This window comes from Dromaius novaehollandiae, chromosome 1 (assembly GCF_036370855.1).
Source record: "Dromaius novaehollandiae isolate bDroNov1 chromosome 1, bDroNov1.hap1, whole genome shotgun sequence".
NCBI lineage: Eukaryota > Metazoa > Chordata > Aves > Casuariiformes > Dromaiidae > Dromaius > Dromaius novaehollandiae.
This window is the reverse complement of record NC_088098.1, coordinates 95,392,877-95,416,670: the sequence shown is the minus strand read 5'-3', so window position 1 is coordinate 95,416,670 and position 23,794 is coordinate 95,392,877. Positions and strand designations below refer to the sequence as shown.

At 39.6% G+C, this 23,794-nt stretch overlaps 2 protein-coding genes across 4 annotated transcripts in view; both read right to left on the bottom strand.

Annotated features, from left to right (window-relative positions):
- Positions 1–299: 299 nt before the first annotated feature.
- On the bottom strand, positions 300–11,715 carry NIT2 (nitrilase family member 2). 2 transcript variants are annotated; one of them, XM_026112344.2, is made up of 10 exons: positions 11,600–11,714; positions 9,381–9,499; positions 6,607–6,727; positions 6,401–6,489; positions 4,724–4,817; positions 3,740–3,814; positions 3,194–3,272; positions 2,469–2,567; positions 1,211–1,266; positions 300–832 (listed from the first exon to the last, which is right to left on the bottom strand). In XM_026112344.2, exons 1-10 carry the CDS (start codon positions 11,625–11,627, stop codon positions 744–746), a joined length of 849 nt encoding a protein of 282 aa, XP_025968129.2. In that variant the 5' UTR covers positions 11,628–11,714; the 3' UTR covers positions 300–743. The 2 variants fall into 2 exon arrangements, with proteins under 2 accessions (XP_025968129.2, XP_064377130.1); XM_064521060.1 differs by lacking the exon at positions 300–832 and adding an exon at positions 839–1,113 and having other exon boundaries at positions 11,600–11,715.
- A 2,681-nt stretch (positions 11,716–14,396) lies between these two features.
- TBC1D23 (TBC1 domain family member 23) overlaps positions 14,397–23,794 on the bottom strand; it is a 34,085-nt gene continuing 24,687 nt past the window's right edge. For both annotated transcript variants that reach the window (XM_026112342.2, XM_026112343.2), the window contains 4 exons: positions 20,745–20,833; positions 17,921–18,056; positions 17,222–17,416; positions 14,397–16,163 (listed from right to left, as the gene is read on the bottom strand). In XM_026112342.2, the coding sequence (XP_025968127.1) occupies positions 16,082–16,163; positions 17,222–17,416; positions 17,921–18,056; positions 20,745–20,833 (502 nt within the window). In that variant the 3' untranslated portion in view covers positions 14,397–16,081. The remainder of the gene's footprint in view (positions 16,164–17,221; positions 17,417–17,920; positions 18,057–20,744; positions 20,834–23,794) is intronic.

The following is a 23,794-nucleotide window of genomic DNA, read 5'->3' as shown; positions in this document are numbered from 1 at the left end:
TACTACACCTTTGCTTTAACAAAAGGGTAGTGCACATCAGTACTAACAGGAATTGCAACATGGAGACTTTAATAGATATATTGTATAGAGAAGGCACAAGAACCAAAGCCTGTTATGGATTCCTCTATAGTAATAGTTCTTATTGGCTTCCTCTTGCATTGTCATTAAGCAGTACAGAGCAGAATCTGGCCTCTCTTGCTTAGTGTGTTAAATTTTAAGCTTGCCCAGTTCGAAATTGGGCATTTACATAACTCTAAACTGATTGTTTAGGTATGTCCAACTAAGGCAGTAGAGAGGTAGAAAAGTTATGGTTCTAGTTTATTTGATAATTCACTGAAAAATTCAAGATACTAAAGCCGGCTTCACAGAATTTCCACAGATAACAAGGTTGCCATCTCTGCTTCCTACAAAAAAAAGCCCCAGAAACTTAGAAAACAAAAGAGATAACAATACTTAAAATTGTGATGCCTAAACATCAACATTAATGGAGTTGAAATGATCTGACCTCTATCTTTGTCCTAGCTAGTAAATACTGTTTAAAAAAAAAGGGGGGGGGTATAAAAGTCAGCTCAGAAGCTGTATTTGAATTGATTTTTAGAATTATACCACCTAGAGTGCCCCCCCCCCCTTTTTTTTTTTAGCTATCACATTTAGCAGTAGCCTCTGGAGCAACCAAGTGAAGGAATCCTGAAGATGAAGGCAGCAGCTATTGTGCCACCTGAGCCTTTCGCAATCATACAGCTTCACTTTTTCATCTCTACACCATACAGATCATAACGCTTCTGGCTCAAAATAGGGATTTGTTGACGGATTTCTGCAAGCTTCTTCAGATCTGGAGGGAAAAGAAATAGCTATTAGAACACAGTCAAAAAGGACTGGGAAGTGCACAACTTGCTCTGAGCAAGGCCAGAAAGGAGAAGCTTTCATGGAGAATGTTTCTCTTGGTCACCACGATGAGGGAGCCAGGGCTGAATGAAGCCTGAACTTTGCTCTCGCCTAAGGTAGCAGCTTCCTTACAAGGGAGGAGACTGGAATAATCTGGTCTTGCTGCTGCTTTTCTTGCTTTACTCTCGCATCGATTGGGAAGGGAAGGGAATGCAGCATCATGTGTACCTGGGTGGGGAGAGAGAAGCCCAAGACTCCCGGCTCTCTTAGTCTCATGACCTATACTCAAGAGGGGAATAAAGTATGAAAAGATCTACCAGCTTACCTATATCTGTGTACAGAACTGTTTCTCCAGTGTCAGCTTTGGCTATGACTTCACCCCTGCAAAATTAAGCACATTTGTTCAGAGCATTAACACAGAGGTATCAAAGCAGCACTCCAGTTGCTGTTGTTTGTGTAAGAGCAAGTCTACCCTTTGAGCTCTGGGGCTGCAGAGACAGGGCTGTCCTAAAAATAGCATCACAATTCTTAACTCTTGCATGATAGAAATAGCTTCCAAGTTTTCATGTGACATATACATGCTTAAGTATGCTTTGAAGATCAAGACGAATGAACCAAATCTGAGAACCAATGCATGTGACCATGGAATATACCTTAAGGGGGAAGAAATATCTTCAGCAGGGACAATCGTATAGGGTAAGGACTAAATCTTTCCCATTTCAGAGCCTACTGGCTATTAACAGAAAGAGTATACTTTATACTCTGCATGAGCTACTAAACACTATCAAGTCTCCACCAGGAGCAACATCCTTGCTATCATCATGTGAAGTTAAAAGCTCCAGACATAGCTAAAAAATGTTTTACTTACTTACTTTGCAATTGTCTAGAAGAGTAACATGAGAGGAATAATTTATTTGGAAGTAAAATAACTGACTGATGACTTTGTTACTTTTACCCAGGGCCACTCAGGTGCACAGGAGAAAGTTACTGCTGCTTAAGTCAGAATGTGTCTTGTGGTTGAAGATGTTCCTGTTCTTTCTTGTGTCAAAGCAGGGTTGTTCTTTGAGGAAGTTAAACAGTTTTGTATGAACAGTTTAATATTGTTCTGTTCTGGACAGACAATTATCACAGTACATAGTATATAATGGAGGGAATTTCAGGATAATTTGAGAAGGTCAGCAGCTTAACTAACACTTAATGCTACTAAAGTAGCTTCTGTGCTTCCAGCAAGAATGCATATTGTTAAACTAGTTTTATTGGCTAACGAAGAAGAAAAAAAAACTAAAGAAGTAAGAAAAAAGGATGATTTTGAAGATGCAGGTTTACTGCACCCTTGTCTGGTTTTGTCACTTAAGAACATGAAATGCATCTGTCTGCTGCTTTTGCTATGTGAAAAACCACTTAGGAAGCAAGGGCCTATATTAAATGCTGAAAGTTGGGCACTTCATTAAAAAAAAAAAGTTCTGCGTGCTTTTTTACAAGAATTTAAGACATTTTTAGGAGTAGGTGGAAACGTGAGACTGAAATGTCAGTGTCAAGTAAAACACTTTTTAACAAAGAGAAAATTATTTTTCTGAACTCACCATGGGTTTACTACAGTGCTGTGTCCCCAGGCAACATAGGATGCTTTTTCATCTCTAGCAGGAGATGCCGTAGCTATGTAGACTTGATTATCAACAGCTCTGTGTTCACAGAAAGATGGGGGAGAGAGAAAAGTCAGTGACTCTTTTTTATACCACCACTTAACTAAGCAGAAGGGAAAGAAGTCATGCTGAAGGGGTGAGCTAGTCAGAGAGAAAACAAACCTGGAAAAGAGAAGTCTCTAGCACCTGCCCCCAGAGTTAGGCTTAGAATGAGTTACGTATTTGTTCAGTATGTAGCAAAGGTGATTGAGCTGACCAAATGAATAAATTTGAAAAGAAAAGAATCCTGCATTCAGGAGTATCGGGGTCTGTTTTTGTCTTTAGTTAGAACAGTTCTTAAATGGTTATTGCTGGCTCATGCCTCTTCTGCCTAGAAGTTTGTGTGTGAATGGGGCTCATAGTACTACAGGGAAAAGGTCCGTGTAAGGGTACAGCTGTGGGCAAAGGGGTTGACAGGAGTGAAGGAAAGTATCTCCTGCTTTCCTCCCTGACAGCTAAATTTGGTTTCCCATGCAAGGCCTGAGGAATGGTGTAGCACCGATAGCAGGGTGACCCTGCAGCATCACTTATGCTGCATAATGTGGTCTGGAATACAAGAACAATTCAGTTCTATATGCTAAAACCCCCTATGGAACAGGAGCATAAGCTGGTAACTTAGTTCTTACCGTCCCCTTTGTAGTAGTTCCCAGTGAGCTGGTCCTGTTGTCAGATTAAAAGCCCCTGGATATATCAGCAGCTGGCAACCTTTGTTAAAAGAAAGTTAGAACCCAACCATCATAAAGGGGAAAATGGTTTACCCTACAGCCAACCCTTCACACTGGGCGTCAAGGCAAGCTTTCTTTCAGTGTTTAGTGCCTGACTTGTGTCCACAATGGAAGAAAATTTAGCTTCTCCTTGCATGGTACGGGTGATTATTTATGTCAGCAAAGCCCTGTGATATATTGTCAAGTGTGGGGCCATGTGAAATTCGTCCATCTCCACCGTTCCATCAGCAGAGGCATAGCAGGAAATGATCGCTACCTTACTCAAGGAGAGCAGATACTCATTTGAATCATGACGTCTCAGGCACAAGCTGCATTTTGTATTATTTGTGTTATATTACAGTGCCCAATCATGCATATAGATTACTCAGTATGTACCAGCCTGAAACAGCCTCGTATAGTTCAAGCCTTAGGGCTGGCCTTCTACTTCGTTAGGTGACCCAGCCTCACCTTTCTGTCCGTAGATTTGAGCCAGCTCCGGAAATCTGATATCATAGCAGATGCCCAGGCCCACTTTACAGTACGCTGCTCTCAGAACACAAGAGACAACGGTCATGTTGCTGCCAGAAGTACACAAAAGTTATCACAAGTTTCCCTGTAGCCATCATGCCAGCTGCTAATTAATATGTGTCACAATAACAAGAGAAGGTATATTTAAATGTTTCCTTATCTACAGCAAGCACTGGCTATTTGAAGGTAAGAATTCATTCATTGTAAGGGCATGTTCACAAAATAATGTCATATGAGGTCTTTGTGTAATGTTGTATTTCTCTCTTATTTAGCTGCAAGCTTTTCAGTGATATGCAAAGAAGAGAGACCACTCACTGCTCTGCATGAACTAAAGAAACCACAATTATGTGCTTTCTTACAGTGCGTATGTTACAAGGAGGAGGAAGTGACCACGTTGAGCTGAGCATCTTGGGAAAGCTCAGCTAGCGGGGCATGATAACTTCTGAAGACAGAGTGGTAGGTAGATGTGTTACATTTTTATCATCTGATGTGATTGATACAAGAATGTTGGAAGGGGGTTTATAGTTAATTGTCTCCATTATTGTATCAATCGGCTTCATATGAAACAACATGCTAGTGTAGCTGTTTGCTACATATCAAATATGGCTTCAAAAGGAATAAGCACTGTTTACACATGTAATTTCTATAAAAAGAAAAAAATACATTAACTACTCCATTAGAAATCAACAAAACCTTGTTTGTTAACAGAAGCACCATGATGCATGCTTCATCCTTTTCTGCTCTTCTGTCCCTTTTCAATCACAAAAACTATATTGGCCATGGTGGTCAAATGCGTAATATAAATCCAACAATCTAAAAATCCTGGGGGGTGGGGGAAGAAAAGCTCCAAAAGAACTGTTTCAAGACTGTCTGTAGCATCACTGTGGTAGCATTCCTTAAAGAGAAGGCTTGTCTTATACTCACGAGTATCAAACATAGAGAAACTATTCCCTGGACTCAGTGTTTCAGACTCTTTGAACTGTATCTTCCCGGGAACATTAATGTCAAACAAATGAATCTGTAATTAGAGTGTTATTAATAACAATTAATAACAATTTCTCTGCTTGATATTTGAGCCTGTTTGTTAGACCCATGTATTTCCTAGTCGACTTCCTCTAGACTACTCTCTTGCCAGGATCCCAACTAAACATTGCTAAGATTTAAATCATCTTTAGGAGATCTCACAATCAGTTTTCTTCCCTAAATGTCTAAAGTTATTTGGAAAAAAAAAAATACTGGGCCTTTTAAACATCACATATAATCCCTGTGTACTAAGAAGTGATGCATATATCAAATGTTTATGTTGCTTACCAATGCCCAGTCCTTGTCCCATGCAATAATAGACAGTCGGTAAAAACAGCGCAAATATACAACTTACTTATTGTATGCATTCACATTTTCAGGGAAAGAATTCCTGCAAAATCGCTATCTTTCTTTCTTGATTTCATGAGTAATTTTGAAAAAGAAAGGCTACATATTACATATCTTGAGCTTGTCAGGATAATCTTAAGTGCAGTACGTTAAAGCACATGATAACTCCTCTTACAAGGTGTGAGTGCCATTCCTCCAAAACTTCTCCAGAAAGTACCCTCACAAAGTCATGTAGCTCCTATCACTTCAGCTATGCAGATGTCTTTTAGCCTTTGCAGTCATTATCTCTCCCTTACAAAGGAGAATCCTGTTCCTGAGTGGGACTTCCTAATACTGAAGCTGTTTTAGTATTATTATTACTTCCTATTTATACAGTACTACATGTATTCAGCAAGTACAGCGCGCGTGGACTGGTGTGGTACAACAGAAGGAAGACAACATACTATTTCAGAGCGCTATCTAACTGATTCTGCACTTTGCTATGCTATTGATAGAATAGATCAATACCTACACCCCAGAGCTATTCTGCACCACCTCATTTGTTCCAAGTAACCTTGCATTCTCTTTTTTATTTTATCTTGAAACAAACATGATGATGTTCACCTAAGGAATGATACCTGTATGCAAAGCCAGATTAACAGAAACTATACTCTATATTTATGAATAGTAGGCAGAAATCAACATCCAGGTGGAAGGAGACAGTAAGCAACCATCTACCACAAACAGTAGGCACAGCTCAGCTACAGAAATTATACACACAGTTCACAAAAATGTGTAAAGAGCAGTCTTCATGATGACAGAAGGGCTAAGTCCATTGGGAATCTGAGGAAAAAATCCTGACCCGACTGAAGTGGCACTAGATTTCAGACCTAGACCAACATATATAGGCAAGCTGAGGTGGATCAGGATTTACTCTTTATCACAGATTTCCCAGCATGTGGGACAAACCCCTTAAGCCTTCTGTGCCCTATTATCTTTATCCAAAACAAGTCTATGACCACCTTTGAAAAAGGGTATTTTCATGTCCCAAAGAAAAACTGCCTGTACTTATTAGCCACAGTACACTGCTTACTATTACTGCAAGATTCTACTGTACACATCATGTTTAGGCACAGATGAAGTTACTTGTGCCTTCTAAAAAGAAAATACAGTATCATTTTTGGGGCAACATTGCTAAATGCTATTCATACTAGTAAGAAACCTTCTAATAACAGTACTGTGCCATCTTACCTTCCTATGCTTGGCCAACATAGCACCATCAGGCCCAAAGACAGTACATGTATTATACAGCTTTCCACCATCCTCTTCTGGAATGGACCCTTTATTAAGGCAAGAACAAAAATTTTGCACTGTAATTTATGGAGTTTTGATGCATCTGCACAAATAGACATTGCCCATTTTTCCCCTCAAGCAGATAGTCATGAGGAATAAGCTACCTCCAACAAGATATATGCTACACTCCTTTGCAACTTCTGAGAGCTTTTGTGTTGAGTCTCCAGGGATCTTCTCTGCATATTCCTTGAAGTACTGGGTTCCATAAGGAGAGTTAAAACATTCCTAGAATTGGAAAAAGAATGAAATTAAGTTAAAATCTGATAACACCACTGCACGCAGGTGTACTTGGCCTTTCAAACTCCTCTTCTAGCAACATTCTCACATGACCTTCAGCTTTACAGGAGCTCACTAAACAACTCTGCAAATATCAGAGAGACAACAGAGAATGTAACAATTGGGGACAATGTGGTAGGTGAGTTGGTGTGAACATGTGCCGGACAGAACATGAGCTAGGAGTATCAGGCAAGCATATTTATCAATCTAGGCTTAGCAAGACTACACAGAATCTTCTCAGAGCAATGAACCAAGTCCCACCTAGCTCATCTGACAATTTACAAGCTAAATAGATTCTCTCAAAACTGTGAAATTCTTGTGCTCATCCATAGCCTGCATTTTCTTCATTTTTTCAAAGGACCTTTTCAGAACATGGATTTCTCAAGATCTTTTGCTAAAACAATCCTTTAAATACCATTTCCCCACAGCTGAACTGAGTCTTCTGTCTTAGTGTCTAATTAAAGATCTGCTATCCCTCAGAATGAGGCATGTAATCTTTAGATAGTAAGATTGAGAGAGTGGTTTAGATGCCTAACCTAGGTGGCTAGCGGTATTTGAGAGGCCCAAGATATCCAGAATTCACTCTGCATTACATTTGCCAACTCTGCCAACTCTGTATGGATGTGAGACACCCCCACCCCCCCACTTCTCCCCTAAAGGAATACGCTGGAGGCCACAGATGGGCTATCAGATAGCACAGAGCACCTACTCTTAGAGAACTGATTCCCTGCCCAAGCATGTGCCTTGGTTGTTACTTCAGCTCACTGGAAGTTTTAACTAGGAAAAAAACAAACAAACAAAAAAATCAAGCTGGGAATAACACAATAAACATTTATGGCTTGACTGTCCAAGCAAACATCTTAAAAACTACAATAGATTCTTGTGAACGAGAAGATCTGAACCAAAACTGGATGAGTTTTTGCCACATGCACAAACACTTGCACAAACAGATGCACAAAGCACAAAAAGCTGTTAGGCACCAGCTAATTCATGGCAGAACTTGTGGATGGAAGATCGAGAGAGGAGGTCTCGGCAGGCTATCAAATGAGTTTCTCGGGCTTTTGAAAGCTGGACTGCACTTCAGGAAAATGAAATCAATGCCAGCCGCCTTCACCTTTTTCTTGCCACCTGCAACAGCAATGTGGATGGCAGCAAAACATGTACATGGCTGTACTGTAAGATAACGCCGGAACATGACTGCACACTGCCTGCACAGATCTCCTAGTCCTGCGCTCTCCAAAGTGGGAAGAATGCAGGGACAGATCTTTGAATTCTTTCAATTTGTTTCTACAGTCAAACAGGTTCTGTTATTTCTTTATCTGTAAATATTACAGATCGTTTTTGTCCAACGCATGTCTCCAGGTTCAGATGTGAAAAGAATTAGTACAAGGTCAGCATGTCACAGGAAAACTGCCACATGCCTCTGCAGTATACACTCAGTGCAAGTCTCTGTGAAGGGTGACTTTAAAAATAAGGGGAGGGAAGAGAATATTTCATGCCTGCCTCCTTGTGGCAATAAAAAATCTGCCTTCCCAAAGCCTGTGAAAGACCCTGAGCTTGTTTGAGAGGAGTTACTTCAAAAGCATAAAGTATCATTAGCAAGATTAATATCTCTACTAAATAGGGCCAGAAACATCAACATTTGCACACATGACAAAACTAGCAAATAACAGACAATCTCAGTGCAGGAGGCCCAGACAGGATAATCAAAGGTCCTATGTGCAATACCAGACCTGTGTTGGTACAAAGCACCAGGGAAGCTTGCTTAATACTTGGCCTGTGACAGCAGGATGGAGAATAATCTTTGTGCAAAGCATTCACACCTAAAGTTCACCCAGTAGTGAACTTTGCACTCCTGAGTCAGATGCTTCAGGGCACAGGGGTAACAAACGTCATGTCCCCGCCCCCTGAAAGAAAAGAAAAAGCTCCCAGCTGCACTGGGAAGCTCACCTCATTGCCAAGACCGTGTAAAAATTCAGCAAGGCAATCATGGGTGAAGTCCAAAAGGTAGATCAGAATTGGTCAGCAATTTTAAGTGCAGATCATGTTCCTACACAAGGATGTCATACAAGAAAGGTGTTTTGATGATAATTCTGCCACAAACAACCTACTGGAAATGTCTGAAAGTCCTTTCTGTTTCTCATGTGCTGCCTAATCTGAAAGGGCTGTGGCAAAGAGAGACACTGGATGCCTGTTTCCTTTCATTTTCACATTGACATTCTTTTGCTGAAAAAATCATCTTTTCCTAAATTCCAGCACAGAAGGCTTCTGCAAAGATTCAGACCAGTGTCTCACTTTTGCGATTCAGAACGAACCAGTCAGGGTTGATGGAATTGCCTGGGATTTAAACGAGCACAAACTTCACCAGAATCTTGTCCAGAAAAAAAGACAACCTGCTAGCTCCAGCCAATTAAGTCTCCTTGCTGCATTCCACTAGATATAACAAGGCACATTCATTCCCTTTTTTTTCTGTTTTGGAGCCTGTTACAGTATCCAACCATACCCAGAGAGAAACAGGAATATAGACTCATGATTAACACTGGAAAAAGAGGTTTCCAAGGGTCTGAGGTATAGGATTTTAAAGTTTAACATCTTTACTCACAGGTAGAGCCACAACTTTTGCTCCTTTTGCTGATGCTTCTTTTACCAGTCCGCAGGCTCGTTGCAGGTTATCTGATTTGACAGCAGATACCTGAAGTTGAATGAGTGCCAGACGGAAGTCTAATGACAGAAAAGAAACAAAACACCAGTGAAATGCCCCAGGTAAAACACTTCAAAATTTGAATTCATTAGTAGGTGTTGAACAAAATAAATTTGCCTATATCAACATATATCTTGCATGTATCTACCACTTCCAACTCATTATTCAGTCAGTATATGACTCTGGAAACAGCCTCGTAACATGGGGAAACATTCAAGACTAGGCTTGCCACACGGGAACCATACACATCATCACTTGGCTCAGCTCAGAGACCACACAGTTCAGGTGCTAGTAACAGGGTAGACTCCACTTAGCCCAGGAAGTATCCAGTCCAAGCTTTCATGTAAGGTTCTGTGTAATGGTAAACAGGATAGGGAAGCCCCTAGCAATCTAGACCTGCTTCTTCCTTCCCAACTTGCTACATGTTTTGTTAGTGTATCTCTTGGTTGTGCCCATCACCTCATGAGTGCTGCATCTCATCAAATGCTGCTAGCAAACTAAAAGATTGAGAAAATCCCCAAAGCACCCGAATAAGGGAAGGGTTTGCTTTTATTTGTCACATGTCACACCAGGCCTGGGAAATGGATATGAGGAGCCGTCAAACAATAGAGGTAATGACTTTACTGATGATTTCTTTACAATTCAGTTTCTAGACAATGCAAACATGCAAGTGTTATCAACACTGTCTCTACTGCAAATAAACAGGATTTATATTTGCAGGAGCCTTTGAATTACAAGACCTGGAGAGATCAAATCAAGTTTTGTGGACACCCCTGAGACTACCTTCCATGAATCTCCTAGCACCTTGGGCTTCAGAAAAATACTTCCCTCATCAGGTAGAACTGCCTGCTTTTAAACAAAAATTTTCTGGCTTCATAAAGAAAAATACCCTAGGTTTAAAGTATCTCTCTTCTGAAAACTCCTGTCATATAAAGGCGACTATGGGATAAAGCAGTGAGCAGCAGTGAGCAGCATGGCCCCTGTGGTCAGGGAAGCAGCAAAAACTGATCTCGAGGAAGACTAGATTGGGTCAGGAACAGTCAGGCAATGTCTTTCCTCCGTACTTCAGTTCTCAGTCCAGTAGCCAAGTAGCTCATTTTTTTTTAAAGTGAGGCAAATGATCAATTTGTGATTTTGCCACTACTCACATGAGACTGTCTGAGTATTTGGCTTAGTGAGTAAACAAAGTTTTACTGAGATTGTAAACAGATGCGAGTGTAGTGAGCTTCCTATCCCATTTAGATAGCCATAGTAGTAGTTTGTCTAAATCTTTTCCTTTGATAATTCAAGGGATACATTTTTGCTCAGAGAAATCAGTCTCTTAAAGATTTATACTTCAGCATAAACTCACTTTGCAGAAAAGCAAAAGAGCATCTACTAGATAAAATTTTAACTATCTTCCCTCCCACAGCAAGGGAACACCATTTAAATACCAGTGTGAGAAACCTCAGAAAATCATTCATCTTAATCTCCCTGTGCCTCAGGCTTATAGCTTGTAAAAAGGGCAAAATTAAAGCTCCCTCACTACAGTCATGTGTTGTACCGAAAGTTTGGTGTTAAAACGTTGAGATGGAAGAGTAACAGAAGCACAGAGAAACGTCTAAGAGCGCAGCACACGCACAACATCTCTCCTTCTGGCCTGAGCTCCTCCAAGAACTTCTTTAATAACAGTTCTTAGGATAAATCTACAGCAATGCAGACCACAACCAGGTTAACAGTACATCGGAGTAAAACGTTACTTCATTTTTGGTAACGCTGAAGTCTGAGAAGAGCGTTTTTTTTTTTTTTTTCTTGGAAAACATCAGCGGCTCAACAAGTCCGATTTGCTGAGATCAAGCCTCCCGGTAAGCTGCCCATTAGAGCCCTGCAGCGGCGCGCACGCCAGGCAGCCTCTGCCGCAGCCCGCCCGCTCCCCGCAGCCCTCGGCTGCCTCCCCGCGGGGGCGGCTCACGGCGGCCCCTCTCACGGGCTGCCACCGCAGCGGGAGGCCGAAGCCCCATCTGATGGGCAGATGCCCGCTCACGCCGGCCCCCAACGGCTGGAACCGGGCCGGGGGGGAGGGGAGGAGCGCCTCAGAGGAGTAACGGCCACTCCGCGCCCGCGCGCCCCCCACCACTCACTGGCCATGGCTCCGCGCGCCGGCTGCATCCCGCGTCACCGTCTGCCTCCCGCTTATTATAGAGCCGGGCGGCCCGCCGGGCGCATGCGCGCCAGCCCGCCCCGCCCGCGGGCTGCTGGGAAATGTAGTCCCGCCGGCCGCAGCGGTTTTTGATGGGGCCCGAGCAAAACTGCGTAGCCCGAAGCGAGACCCGGCCGCAGCTGCTCCGCCACCGCCGCTTCGTGCCACAGGCCAGCCCTCCTCGAGCGGGGAAGGGGCAAAGCGAGAAGGGAGCGGCTTCCACCCCCGCGGGCCGACCCTTCCCTTGTGCCCCTGCCTCCGCCCTATGGGCCTATCGCAACAGTTGCCTTTCCCTACGTATCTTGATATGCTCGGGCTGTTAAACTTCAAGCTCTTATTTCCTGGAATTACAAATATTTGCTGTCTTTATGAAAAGGGAGGTCTACCTGCTGTATTTTTTTTTTTTGAATATAAAAAAAAGGTTAAGCTATCACAAGTGATCTTGCTTAAAATAAGACTCCACATCTCGCTTTAAACTCTAGCTAGTTTCTTGATCCAGTTTCATAGCACTTCCCACAACCGGTTTTGCTTGTGCCTTCAGGGAGCGGCACACTTTGTGTTGAGAGCTGGAATAAAGACCAAGGGGGTGGAAATACCTCAAGCCAAGAAATACCTCAAGTCAAAAAATCACTGCTGAGCACTCCCCATGGGTAACCTCAGCAGACAACAAGGAGCCGGGCGTGCTCCTCCCTCTCAGCACTTGACAACAACAACAACAACAACAACAACAACAACAACGTGAATTGAGACTGGCTCATGCTCTACAGGGTTAGGAAGTGACTCCCTCTTTTCCCAGCTCTGCGTAACCTCAGCAATGCTGGATTTGTTAAGTACTAGTTCCAGGAGATCTCTACTAGTTTACAGATAACCTGTTCACTTGAACACTGGCAAATCCCGTCAACTTTTACAAGAATGGTATTTTCCAAGGTAGAAACCAATACGCTGTCTACCAAGTTGTTTTTATTATCAAGTGCTCCCCTTGACTCAAGCCAGAACGTTGCATCCTCACGTCTCTGTGCTCTCGGGCTTTTTAAAAGCACATTTGTAGCACTACAGATTCATGGTGTTTAGATGCTGGTCCCCCCCCCCCCACAATATTTCTCAGTACTCGCAAAAGTACCTCGGCAAGTTCAAAGCACATGACAACAGATGGGGCAAGGACAAAGCAAAGCGCGTAACCCAGCGTGAGCAATCTCTCACATGCTTTGGGTTGATGAGGAAACACGTGAGGAGCCGAGAGAAGGGATGGGAAGTGAACAAAACACACCAACCTATGTGCTACCGTCATAAACCTCCCCTTGACCAAACAACTATTCAATTTGACTGAACACAATACTGCCCCTGGCACAGTGAAGGGAACACCTGACTTCCCTTTTACCTGTGCCTGTGGTAGTAGAAGCAGCATATATGAATATACATATTTTTAAGAGCACACCTGGCAGGGTTCCAGGCACAAAGAACAGCTGTCTCCTGAGCTCAGGCAGGGTTTGGGGCACAGCACAAAGAAAGAAAGAAAATGATCAATTTTTCAAGTTTCAAAACAATACTATCCGAAAACATTAAATACGTCCCATAAGAACAAGTTAGCACACTATCATTCCTTCCTCCCCACAAAGGTGAAACTTCTCAGCAACTCACTAGAATACTCTGACTTCAGAACAGCAGCTACTTGACAGAGTCAACAGTTTTCAAGCTGCAACTAAAGCAGTCAGCAGGAAAAGCTGTAAACATGGTTAAGAGCCACTGGCAAGTTCTAACTGAACTGAACTGAACTGAAAGACCAGCAATTATTCTTTACTTACATCTAGAGAAGCCCATGCAATTAAAAGTTGCATCACCCCAGTCTGAGGGTATTTTTGGTGGATAATGTATGTAAGGTTTTGCACAAATTCTCACACAGACCAGAATCTAATAGAAATTTGTGAGACAAAATGGCATAAGGGAGCATGGAGACACTGACCTTGGTTATAAAGCACATATAAGAGCCTCCAACTGTCAGGGAAGGTTACTGTGAGAAGAGCATTTTATTTCCTACTACAGACCTCTTTTCTATCACCAAAAGAGTTAAATAAAGAATTAAAGACCCAGCAACAACAGCAGCTGTCATCTTATTTTCAATGGAGACAGCAGTTCATTTCAAAATAAAACAGGAACTTGCAAACCTCTGGCAAATAATTTTTAAAATTCCTGAAGGTGAAAGAGATGTGAGGTAGAATACTGAATACTTTGATTTTGCTTTTCAAAAGCTGCTGTTTCAGTACTATAATTGGAATTTCTGTTTAGCAACATGAGTTTTGTAAGTAATGTACTAACTACAGATGTATGGTATGAGGCAAAAATAGCCTCATAGAAATGTGCTTTTCCTCACATTAATGGCTAGCAGAAATGTGTTATATCATAATGTCAACATTTTTGTAACATAAAAGTATGATGCTGAGAAGTCTGGAATTAATACAGAAACCTTCTGTATGATTTGACCATTTGTTAACTCGTTTTGACATTGCTATGAATGGTGACCCTGGTCCATCCAAAAACGCTCAATAAAGTTAGTCTAAATTCTAAGTGAGCTATATACTTACATAAGGTGTCACTGACAGTAGCTTCCTATGGTCCATAATCAACTCCTCTCATTCCAAACATCAAATTCATTTCCATTTAAAAAATACCTTTAGGAAAAACTGTTATTAGATTCACAGAAGTCACACAATATACGATTAAATGCTTTCTGTAAGAACAAGTTATGTTCAAATTGTACTGGTTTATTTACAACTGTAGTTTATAAACAGTAACACAAACATCTTTACATGAAAAAAATCTCATTGCTGAAGTAGGCACAGGGTCAGAGACTCTTCAGGAGATTTTCAGAAGGGTGTAGGAAGAGAAAAAGTAATACAACAGCTGCAAGGGAAAACTATAAGTACATGAGCATTGGCCCAGGTGCAATTCCATGCAAATATCTTTAACAGTTCAAATTCTATTGGTGTTTACTCAGATACTAAGAAAGAGGGAAAAAAAGGGGGGGGGGGGCAGGGATTAGCTCCAGAATTAAGGTGCCTCAGCTTGATTCCTACTAAAATAACTTAGAATGGCTGGTTTTTATAAAGGTCAGTTCCATTTATTTCATCTCCTGAGGTTGTACCAATTCATGGGTTTTGACTCAAATACTCAGAAGACTCCACCCACACAGGACAGCTAATCCCAGTTGTCATTATTTCACAGTTGTTGATAATTTCCACCTCAGTATGCACAGAGGCATTCCTGGCTGGGCTTGCGAGCAAGAGAACCATTCTTGGATCAAATGGAAAGCTGCAGATATACAATAACATACCTGCCAGTTCTCAAACATTACCTTATCTAGAAGATGATGTTAGTTCAAAGAATATAAACGTATGATTGAATCGATGAAGGCAACAGGTAATGAATACATTTATCACAGGCATACAGCACTTGAATCACTGTGTGCATTAATTTTCTTGCAGAACAACACATCTTCAATAGTACAAACACTGTGCTGAGTTGAAGTTTCTTTTAAAAGTCCAATTAATATCTTAAACATTTCACTTCTGAGAAGTCAGATAACTTGTTTTCAACCATCATATTCTGTCATGAAGCATAAGCTCCAATTTCAATGCATACACTCACTTTTACATGAGAAACTGTCTCAACCTATGAAATGTAAAATTTTGCATAATTACAAAACTGCAATGCTGTAATAAGTTTATTATTGTGTACAATTCAGTTTGGTATTTAAAAATGCACTTATTTACCAATTCCAATTATTTAACCTAGTAGGACATTTTAAAAAGTTAATTTCACAATATTCTTTGAATTTCTTCATTCATTTGGAGTTCAAGATGCACTTAACCAAATTCCAATCATTTTTAATGAGAAGAAAGCAGTATTTCTAACATTTTATCTGCTTTGCTTACAAACTGGAATGTTTTTAATCAGTCCTTGATACCATCCAGTAGGCAAAATCAAATTTAGAGACTGTAGGTTATGGAGACACTTTACTACCACATGTCCAAATCATTTAAGACAGCTCTGTTTTCAACCGTTCCTCCATACCTGACAGTGCTGCTTTCCTTTCACACAGTCATATGAACTCAACTACATTCTGCATCCTCTCTTACAAAGATGCAGATCACTTGCATTAAAGCTTCTTTAAAAATGAAACAAACTGACCTTTATAATAAACATTTCTGCAAAAACAGAAAATATTAATCAAAAAGAAAATTTTAAAAACTGCTCAGAAATTGATAATAATTTACCCTATCTTTAGCCTGCTACTCAGGCACTCCCATCAGCAAACAGAAAAATTCTCTTAAGTTAGTATTCTGTTGGGAAGCTGTCAGTCTGTGTCCACATACAGTATCTTGGTTGCTTCTTCTTTACAAACCATTCTCTGCAAAGTCTTTAGTTGTTAACTCTCCAAGGCATCCAATACTTTCATGATCTGTTGTTTTATGGCTTTGGTAGCATCACCTGCATTTGGAATCAAATACCTTAAAAAAAAAAATTAGTTTACTATAAAACTGTGTGTATAGACTCCACAAGTCTTGTCTTGATTTTTCCTCCAGGAAAGTCTGAAGTGGAAAGAGAAGGGGAAGCTAATAAAATGAAAACCTACTACGGAAATAAGATTTATTTCTAATTTATACTATGGAACATTTTCTCTGTGTAAACTTAGCACTGGTGAGGCTTCACAGGCTGTCCTGGAAATGAAAAGATCTTCATGAACTGACAAAGGTACAGAACAGATAGTTCAAGATCTCTCCAGGTGTTAACACTGCCTTACTGATGCATGGCAGCCCCCCTTTTATTTAGCTGTGGTGTCTGATCTTCTACCAAACTCATTTCATTCTGATCAGCTAACAGGAATAACTTTCCTAGTGAAACAGGAAACTCATCTCCCACTTCTTGTGAAAACAGAGTACCCACTGCACACTGTTCTCCCCAAGGAAGAGAAAAAGGATGAGAAAACGACCAAGTACGTTAGCAACCTTGTTAAAACATTGCTGACAACAGACCACACCAATGAGAAACCCCAAAACACCCAATTTCCTTCCTGCTCCCAATCTTAGCCACTCCCATGCTGAGCACGGCAATACCTAACTTTCAGGAATCAGGTTCCTGAAGCGGGGTCCAGAGTTTGAGGTTAGGCTGCTGGACTCCTTATACAATGCATGGGAAGAGTTAGATGACTCACAACAGAAAGTACAGAAGACAGAACTCTCTCTTAAATCCCAAACTTCGCAGATTTAGACTTTAGGCTGCAAGTAGTTGCCCATGTGGTTGTCATTTAAGACATACTACAAAAAGCAAACACTTACACACACCCCATTCCCAACAACTGTGGTTGCACACCCTGGAGTCCACTCCCTGCTGGGTGCTGCAACTCTCCTTACCCTGTTGACAGATCTCTTTCACATTAGGGTAACTGCTCCTGAATAAAAACTTACTTTCAAACCCAGTTCTGGGAAGTACAGCATACCTCTGATTTCCAGCTGACAGCATTCTGCGCATCATTACTCTTTATGTCAGTGCTACAGGCATCGCTTACCTCTCAACTGCCAAAATTTCTATGCCTGAAGTATTGCTATTTCCGTATTTAAAGGTGATCAGTTCTGGGTGTTTCTTCTTGGATGTGATTTTCACTACAGAGTTGAGTGCTTGGCGAGACTGTATGTAAGCCAATCCCTTTCGTGATGGAATCTCCCTCAAACAGTACATATGGGTTGCAGTTACAAGGAGATGACTTGAAGGGAGAGAGAGAAATATAAATTAAATTTGCTAATTAACTAAATATCAGCTATTTAGAAAGCTAAATTCTATGGATATGCTACAGTATGACCTAGATAAAAACAGTTTTCAAGTCCAAGAAGCAGTCTTATACTTTTGAAAACTTTAATTTAGAAAGGTCTACAAAATACTTCAGATGTTCAAGCAGGGCATCATGCCACACTTAGGGCTACTTGTTCCTGAAAATAAGCCTATGCATGTTGAGACTATTTTCTTTACTCTTTTTTTTTTCCCCCTCAAAGCAAAACTTTATATTACGTTTTGTATGCAATTAACATTCCATAGCACTACAAATATAAGAAATATTATAGTGAGTAATATTTTGTTCTGGGTTGTCTCGCATCTACATTTTCCAGTTTAATAGCAAGAAATATTTTAACGCACCAATAATTAAAAAAAATATATATATATATATAGACATATACAGACTTTTCATAAAGTTTAAGACTGATTCCAGTACCTGGGAAACATATGTCCATTTTCTTTTACTTCATTACAAGGGAAGTTATACTTCACATCAGGTTTATTTATCCATGTTTGGATGTTGACAACCTCTTTTCGATCATCATCTGACATTGAGGAGCTATCAATTTCATCTGTTTTGAATGGGAGGGGTGGTTAAAAAAGAAAAAGAAAGAAAGAAAAAGAAATGATTTTCACATGATGTCAGGCAGCTTTTCAACTCTCTTAAAACAACTAATAGTCATTTGGGTTCAAACCCAGGGTCCATCTCGCTCCATGTCCTATATCCAGTAGTGTCCATAAAAAGATGCTTAAAGGGAAGAGAGAATGAAGCATGTATACTTGATATTTCTCTATTAATTCTCTCTCATAATACAATTATTTCCAGCTCAGGGGATTTCTTTAGCTTGTGTGATTTGCCCATTCACAAAACTTCGATAGATGTCTTCTGCCTGTACTTGTCCTGCCTTTCATTGAACTCAAGTAAACTTGCTGTATCCTACAACACTGACACCTTTTGGCAAAGTGTTGCTGTCAAGTATATTCCAGGAAGACCTCTTTTTATTTGTTTTGAGATTGCACACTTCATTTGATGGCTCCTAGTTTCTTGCAGGAGAAGAAATAACCATCAGCTGACCCCTATCTACCTTCTCCAGGCCACTTACCAGGCATGATTTTGCAGGCCACTTACCATATCCTCCCCTAAACTGTCTGCTTCACAGGACAAAAGTCCTAACTTATTCAGTTATTCCTGTTATGAAAGCCATTTCACACCTTTGCTCACCCTTGTTATCCCTCTCTGAAACTTTTCCTGAACTCTTTCTGAGATAGGGGGTCAAGACAAAATATTCAAGATGTGGGTGAACCATAGGTTTATACAGTGACATAATGGTCTCCATCTGTCTCATCTACATTAACCTATACCAAGTTTCATCTGCTATTTTATTGCCCAGTCACTCAGACTTAAAAGTACTTCTGCAATTCTTCAGTCTGTCCTTGTCCCTACTACCTTGAATTACTTTGGACCATTAGCAAAAGTTGTTACCTCAGGGTTCACCTCCTTTTCTAGGACATTCAAAAATATATTTAAAGCCAAAACTTGCAGCACAGACCTCTGTGAAAAACCTGGAACTTTTAAAAGTGTTATCACTTAGTTGCAAAATGCTGTTTTTGTGTATAAATATGGTGCAATGTTACATTCACATAGTACTGTTAGTGCTAAATTAGAAGAATTTAAGCAATCTACTTAAAGTGATGAATTATATTAAATCCATAGAATTTGCCCCCAGAATTAACTTCCACTGACAACTCTTTAGAGTGTCTTTTTCGAAGCTTTTTTTTAAAAACTTTATCAAAACATTTATTTCAAAGCAATTCAGAATTGTAGCCACATATTTGAAAAGGTACTTACTGAAAATGCACTACAAAATTGGAAAAAATGGAACAAAACCCACCCTATTTAACTACAAAAAGCCCTACTAAAACTTTTCAAAAGCTAATTATATGAAAACAGCTTCACTTTGAGTTCTTCTTTACTAAAATAAAAAATATTTCACTTCATGCATGTTGGTTTTGCTTATACAAATCACTGCAGTTATTCTTCTTATTTATTGAGTGTAACGGTGCTTTTAAAAACAAATGTAAATAGAAAATAGCAAACAACCATTACTGAAAAAAATGTTTTACACAATTCCTCTTTAAGGACATGGTCTTCTGAAACTGTATAGATCTTTCAGCATTCATAATATCTTGTGGCAAAGAACTGTGCAAACAATTATATGCATTTAGAGAAGTAGCTTCTTAGTTTTGAAGCTTCTATTTGCTAGTTTCATTTGCTTCTTCCTAATTCTTATTATAGTGGACAGACAGTGATCAATTGTTTCCCATCAACCTTATTTAAATCAATTCAGATTTTATAAAACTCTGTCAATCACCTTCATAAGTTATTTCTTTTCCAGATTTAAGATTCCTAGTCTAGCTATGTGTTTCCCATCTGGAAGCTGAATATGTCTTTTGGTCACAGGAGAAGGGCTACTTATGAAAAGATGATGGCTGGAAGTGAGCTAGTGCTACCAGAACAGAAGCACAACAGAACAATATTAGGTATTCACCATTCTAGCATTAGCACTTGTCTCAGAAAAATCTTTGTGAAAAGTGTGGTGTTCAAGTTTTCTCTGAAATTTTTCAAACAGATCCAAAATAAATAAATAAATAAAAATTGCATGCATTTTCTATGACACTACAGGCATATCAAGAGATGAATTGATTCTTAATAGATTTGATGATAAGAAGCACAATCCAAAACATTGCAGAGGTGTGCACACAGTAGTCATCCTCATAAGTCTAGCTCCCAACTGTATTTTTGAAATTCAGATAGGTGTGCAAACTGCCAAACAGCTGATTCAAGCTGGCATCGACCGGTTAAAATTGGGCCCTTACACTTTGCTAACTGTTGTGAATAGTAAGGGTAACAGTGTAAAAATAAGACCAGTGCAGAAAAAACCCCCAGATCTTTACTGGGGAAATATTGAGTGAACCCAAAGAATCCACTAGACCATCTGATTCCATTTCTTCCTGTTGGCCAATTGGTGTCTACCATAAAATCTTTTTTTTTTTAGTTTGCTACTATGTATTTGAACAGTGAGTTTCTTTTTTCATTAGTCCTCAGGCACCACTGCAACAAACACAATAGTAACAATTATAAAAACACTATCCGGCATGACAAAGATGCAAAACAACATGAGTGCACACATGATTTAGCCAGACTTTATGTATTTGTCTAGATGAGTTAATCTAGGTAAGAGGAAAATCTCCTACTGTACCGGTATCGTATTCTTCTTCATCTCCAATGCTGAATACTGGTTTCACACCACGGTAGGGCTTTCCTACTCTGTCACTGCTGCTGACATGTCTGTAGGCAATGGAAGGGTCAGGAGAAGGCAGGCGATGAGAGGAAAGAAAAGTAACTTTCAGACTGATGGTATAATTCCTATAATAACATATATTAGCAAAACAAACACACCTGTGCAACTGAATAGGACATGAGAATTTCATAAAACTGCCTGCAAGGAAGCTGGGACTGACCCATCAAGCAATTGGGTTAGTAAAATCAAGTATTTCACAATTACTTGTCAAGCCTGAATACTATAACAAATAAACTGAAAAGCAACACTTGTTTGTTTTAAATACAACCTCTGATCATCTTCCCAAGCTGCAAAAATATGTTAGAGACCTGAAATCTGAAGAGACGCTAGTGCAAAAGTCTGACCTCTGTCTGAAATATTTCTGGACATCCAAGGCAGCTTTGCAAAGATGCCAAACTTGGGGGGAGGAAAAGTTGGAGAATACTAACTAACATATCTGGAAGTTCTTTTTTTCTGGCAAATGGGTGATTCCTGAGAGAGGTTTTCTCGAAAAGCTAACAAAATACCTTAAGCATTTCAAAGCGGTATTATTAACCATGCACTGCAGTTTGAGCTCTGACTGCCTGTTCACTGCTTCAGCCCAATCCTGTAATCTTTGGTCAAACAATCCCTGCCGGAAATCCCAGAATCGCGTGGATTTCTGCACAGATTCTGACCACAAAAACTGGATTTAAATATGCTTCTACAGATCACGTTAAATGATACATACAAGTATGATTTTGAATCTCAATGTTTGACAGTAACAGTTGCCAACTCTCGTAATATTTTAACACTCCAGCTCAGAGCACGGAGATTAAATAAAAAGTCACAGTTGTCATGTTAAGGCTTCTGGCCCTCAACTGCAGAGAAATACCTGAGAAAAATGAGAAAACCTAAAGGTTCAGAAAACCACAAAGTAATTTGGGGGGGGGGAGGGGGGACAGGAGGAGTTCACAACTGTAGCCTTTACTGGCAACATGTAATAGTAGGGGAAAAAAAACACAACAAAAAAAGCAATAAAAACACAAGCCCATCTGTCCCTCTCCCCCCATTTCAATTTTGTATAACCTTTTTTCTCCCTAAAAACCTGTATTCGTATTTCCTATAAGCTGTAAGCCCTAGTTCCTGTTTTGAGTACGTTCACATACTCCAGTTTTACATGCTACAGAAGAATCAAGTCTCAAATCTGAGAAGCTGCTTTTTTAGAAATATATAAAGAAATGCTAATACTCCTGTATATCTGAAAGTATATTTGAAAGTTAAAAAAAGGATCCTACATTTTCTATGGCCAAAATTCACTAGTGTAGATAGAACAAGGAATTGTTAAATAAGAAAACAACAGAAATGCATTCTACGAATACAAAAAATACACATACAAAACCATGCTTATTAGTGCTTAAGACAATAAGCATCAATGACACTGACAATTCAGGAGGGCAGTGCTTCTATATGTTGATCTGCATAAATATGGACTTGTTCTAGGATACTAAGGGTTAAAAAACTTAACCATAACCAATTTAGTAAGAAGATGCATGTCTAAATAGGGTTGAATAGAAACGCAGACAGGATTTAAGAGAAAGAAGATCTTACTGGCAGTTTATAGAGCAAAGTTAGTCAAGACAAGAGAAAGGAAAAAGCCACTTTATAAAAATCTCTGAATGTCTTAAACTAGAAATGAATCTCTCTTAATCTGTTTGCATGGAAGGCCATCATTAAATTACCAATTTGATGCAATTCTGTTCAGTGGTAAACCTGCAAAATGAAATTTCTTGGTAATAAACACAAAGCGTAACTGATGAATGGATGGGAAAATAATGTCATTCCAGGTTTTTTGGAACTGCAATTTTAAGAGAAGAATAGTCTAATGATCCATAGTGTGAGCATATTAACTCATTAATGCAACTTTCCAATGGAAGATAAGCAGCTGAGTGAAAGCAGCAAATAAAAAAAAAAGTATAATTTCAATATATCAGAACGGTTACAAATACAGATTCAAGTGTCCTTTGTTAACTGAACATGGGCACAAAGTGTTTTAACTGGGAATTTTACACTTTGTTACTGCATTCTAGTAATCAGTCAATAAACAGGACGAAAAAATCCCCATGAAGTTTAAGATTTTTAAAGTAACAAAGCTGTTGAGATATTCCTACTTTTCAAAAGCATATCAATTAACATTACTGTTATTTTTGCACATGCAACAGCAATTCTGTAATACTTATGGATAAACCCTATCTCAAAGTATGTGCAACTTGACGGAGGAACTGGACCAAAATCCTTGAAAACCCAAACAGCATTTTAAATCTGCATTAATTCTTCCAGTACCAACCTTTATACTTTTCAGCTGATAAGGGTCAAAAGCTGAAATGAAAAGTTCTTAAATTATAAGTGAAATTCCCAAGTGATCATACATGGGCTGCAGAGTTGTGGAAGTCCTTCATTTATCACAAGTAATTTTATATACACTCAGAGCCACATTTCTTTACTTCTGAAATAATTATGAGGCAATAATTCTGAGACAAATGTGAACAGACCTCACATTTGTGTGAAATGCAGTAGTTAGCTGAACAAGATGAAGGAAAGTTGAAACTTGCATGGCTACCTGTTACAATCTAACAACATAAGACTACCTGTAAGCTCTGAGGATACTTTATGAACAGCTTGTAACGAGTCCTTTTTTGTAGTTGTAGTCTCTCTTGTTAAAGCCTTAAATCCCTTAAGCCAAAATCTGTTCAATAATTGTTTCTGTCTTCTTTCAGTAGTACAAGTAGCACAACAAAATGCAAATCAGAAATAACAACTAAAAAAACTGTTCCATAGAAAGCATAGTAAAGAAAATAGGAAAAAAAAAAAAAAAAAGGCAGAACTAAGAAAAGAAGAAAGCACTGCAAATCCATTCTTTTTCTTCTTCTAGTCCCCAGACCAGTATTTGTAAAAATCAATAGCTTTAATAGATTTTAAAAACCTAAATT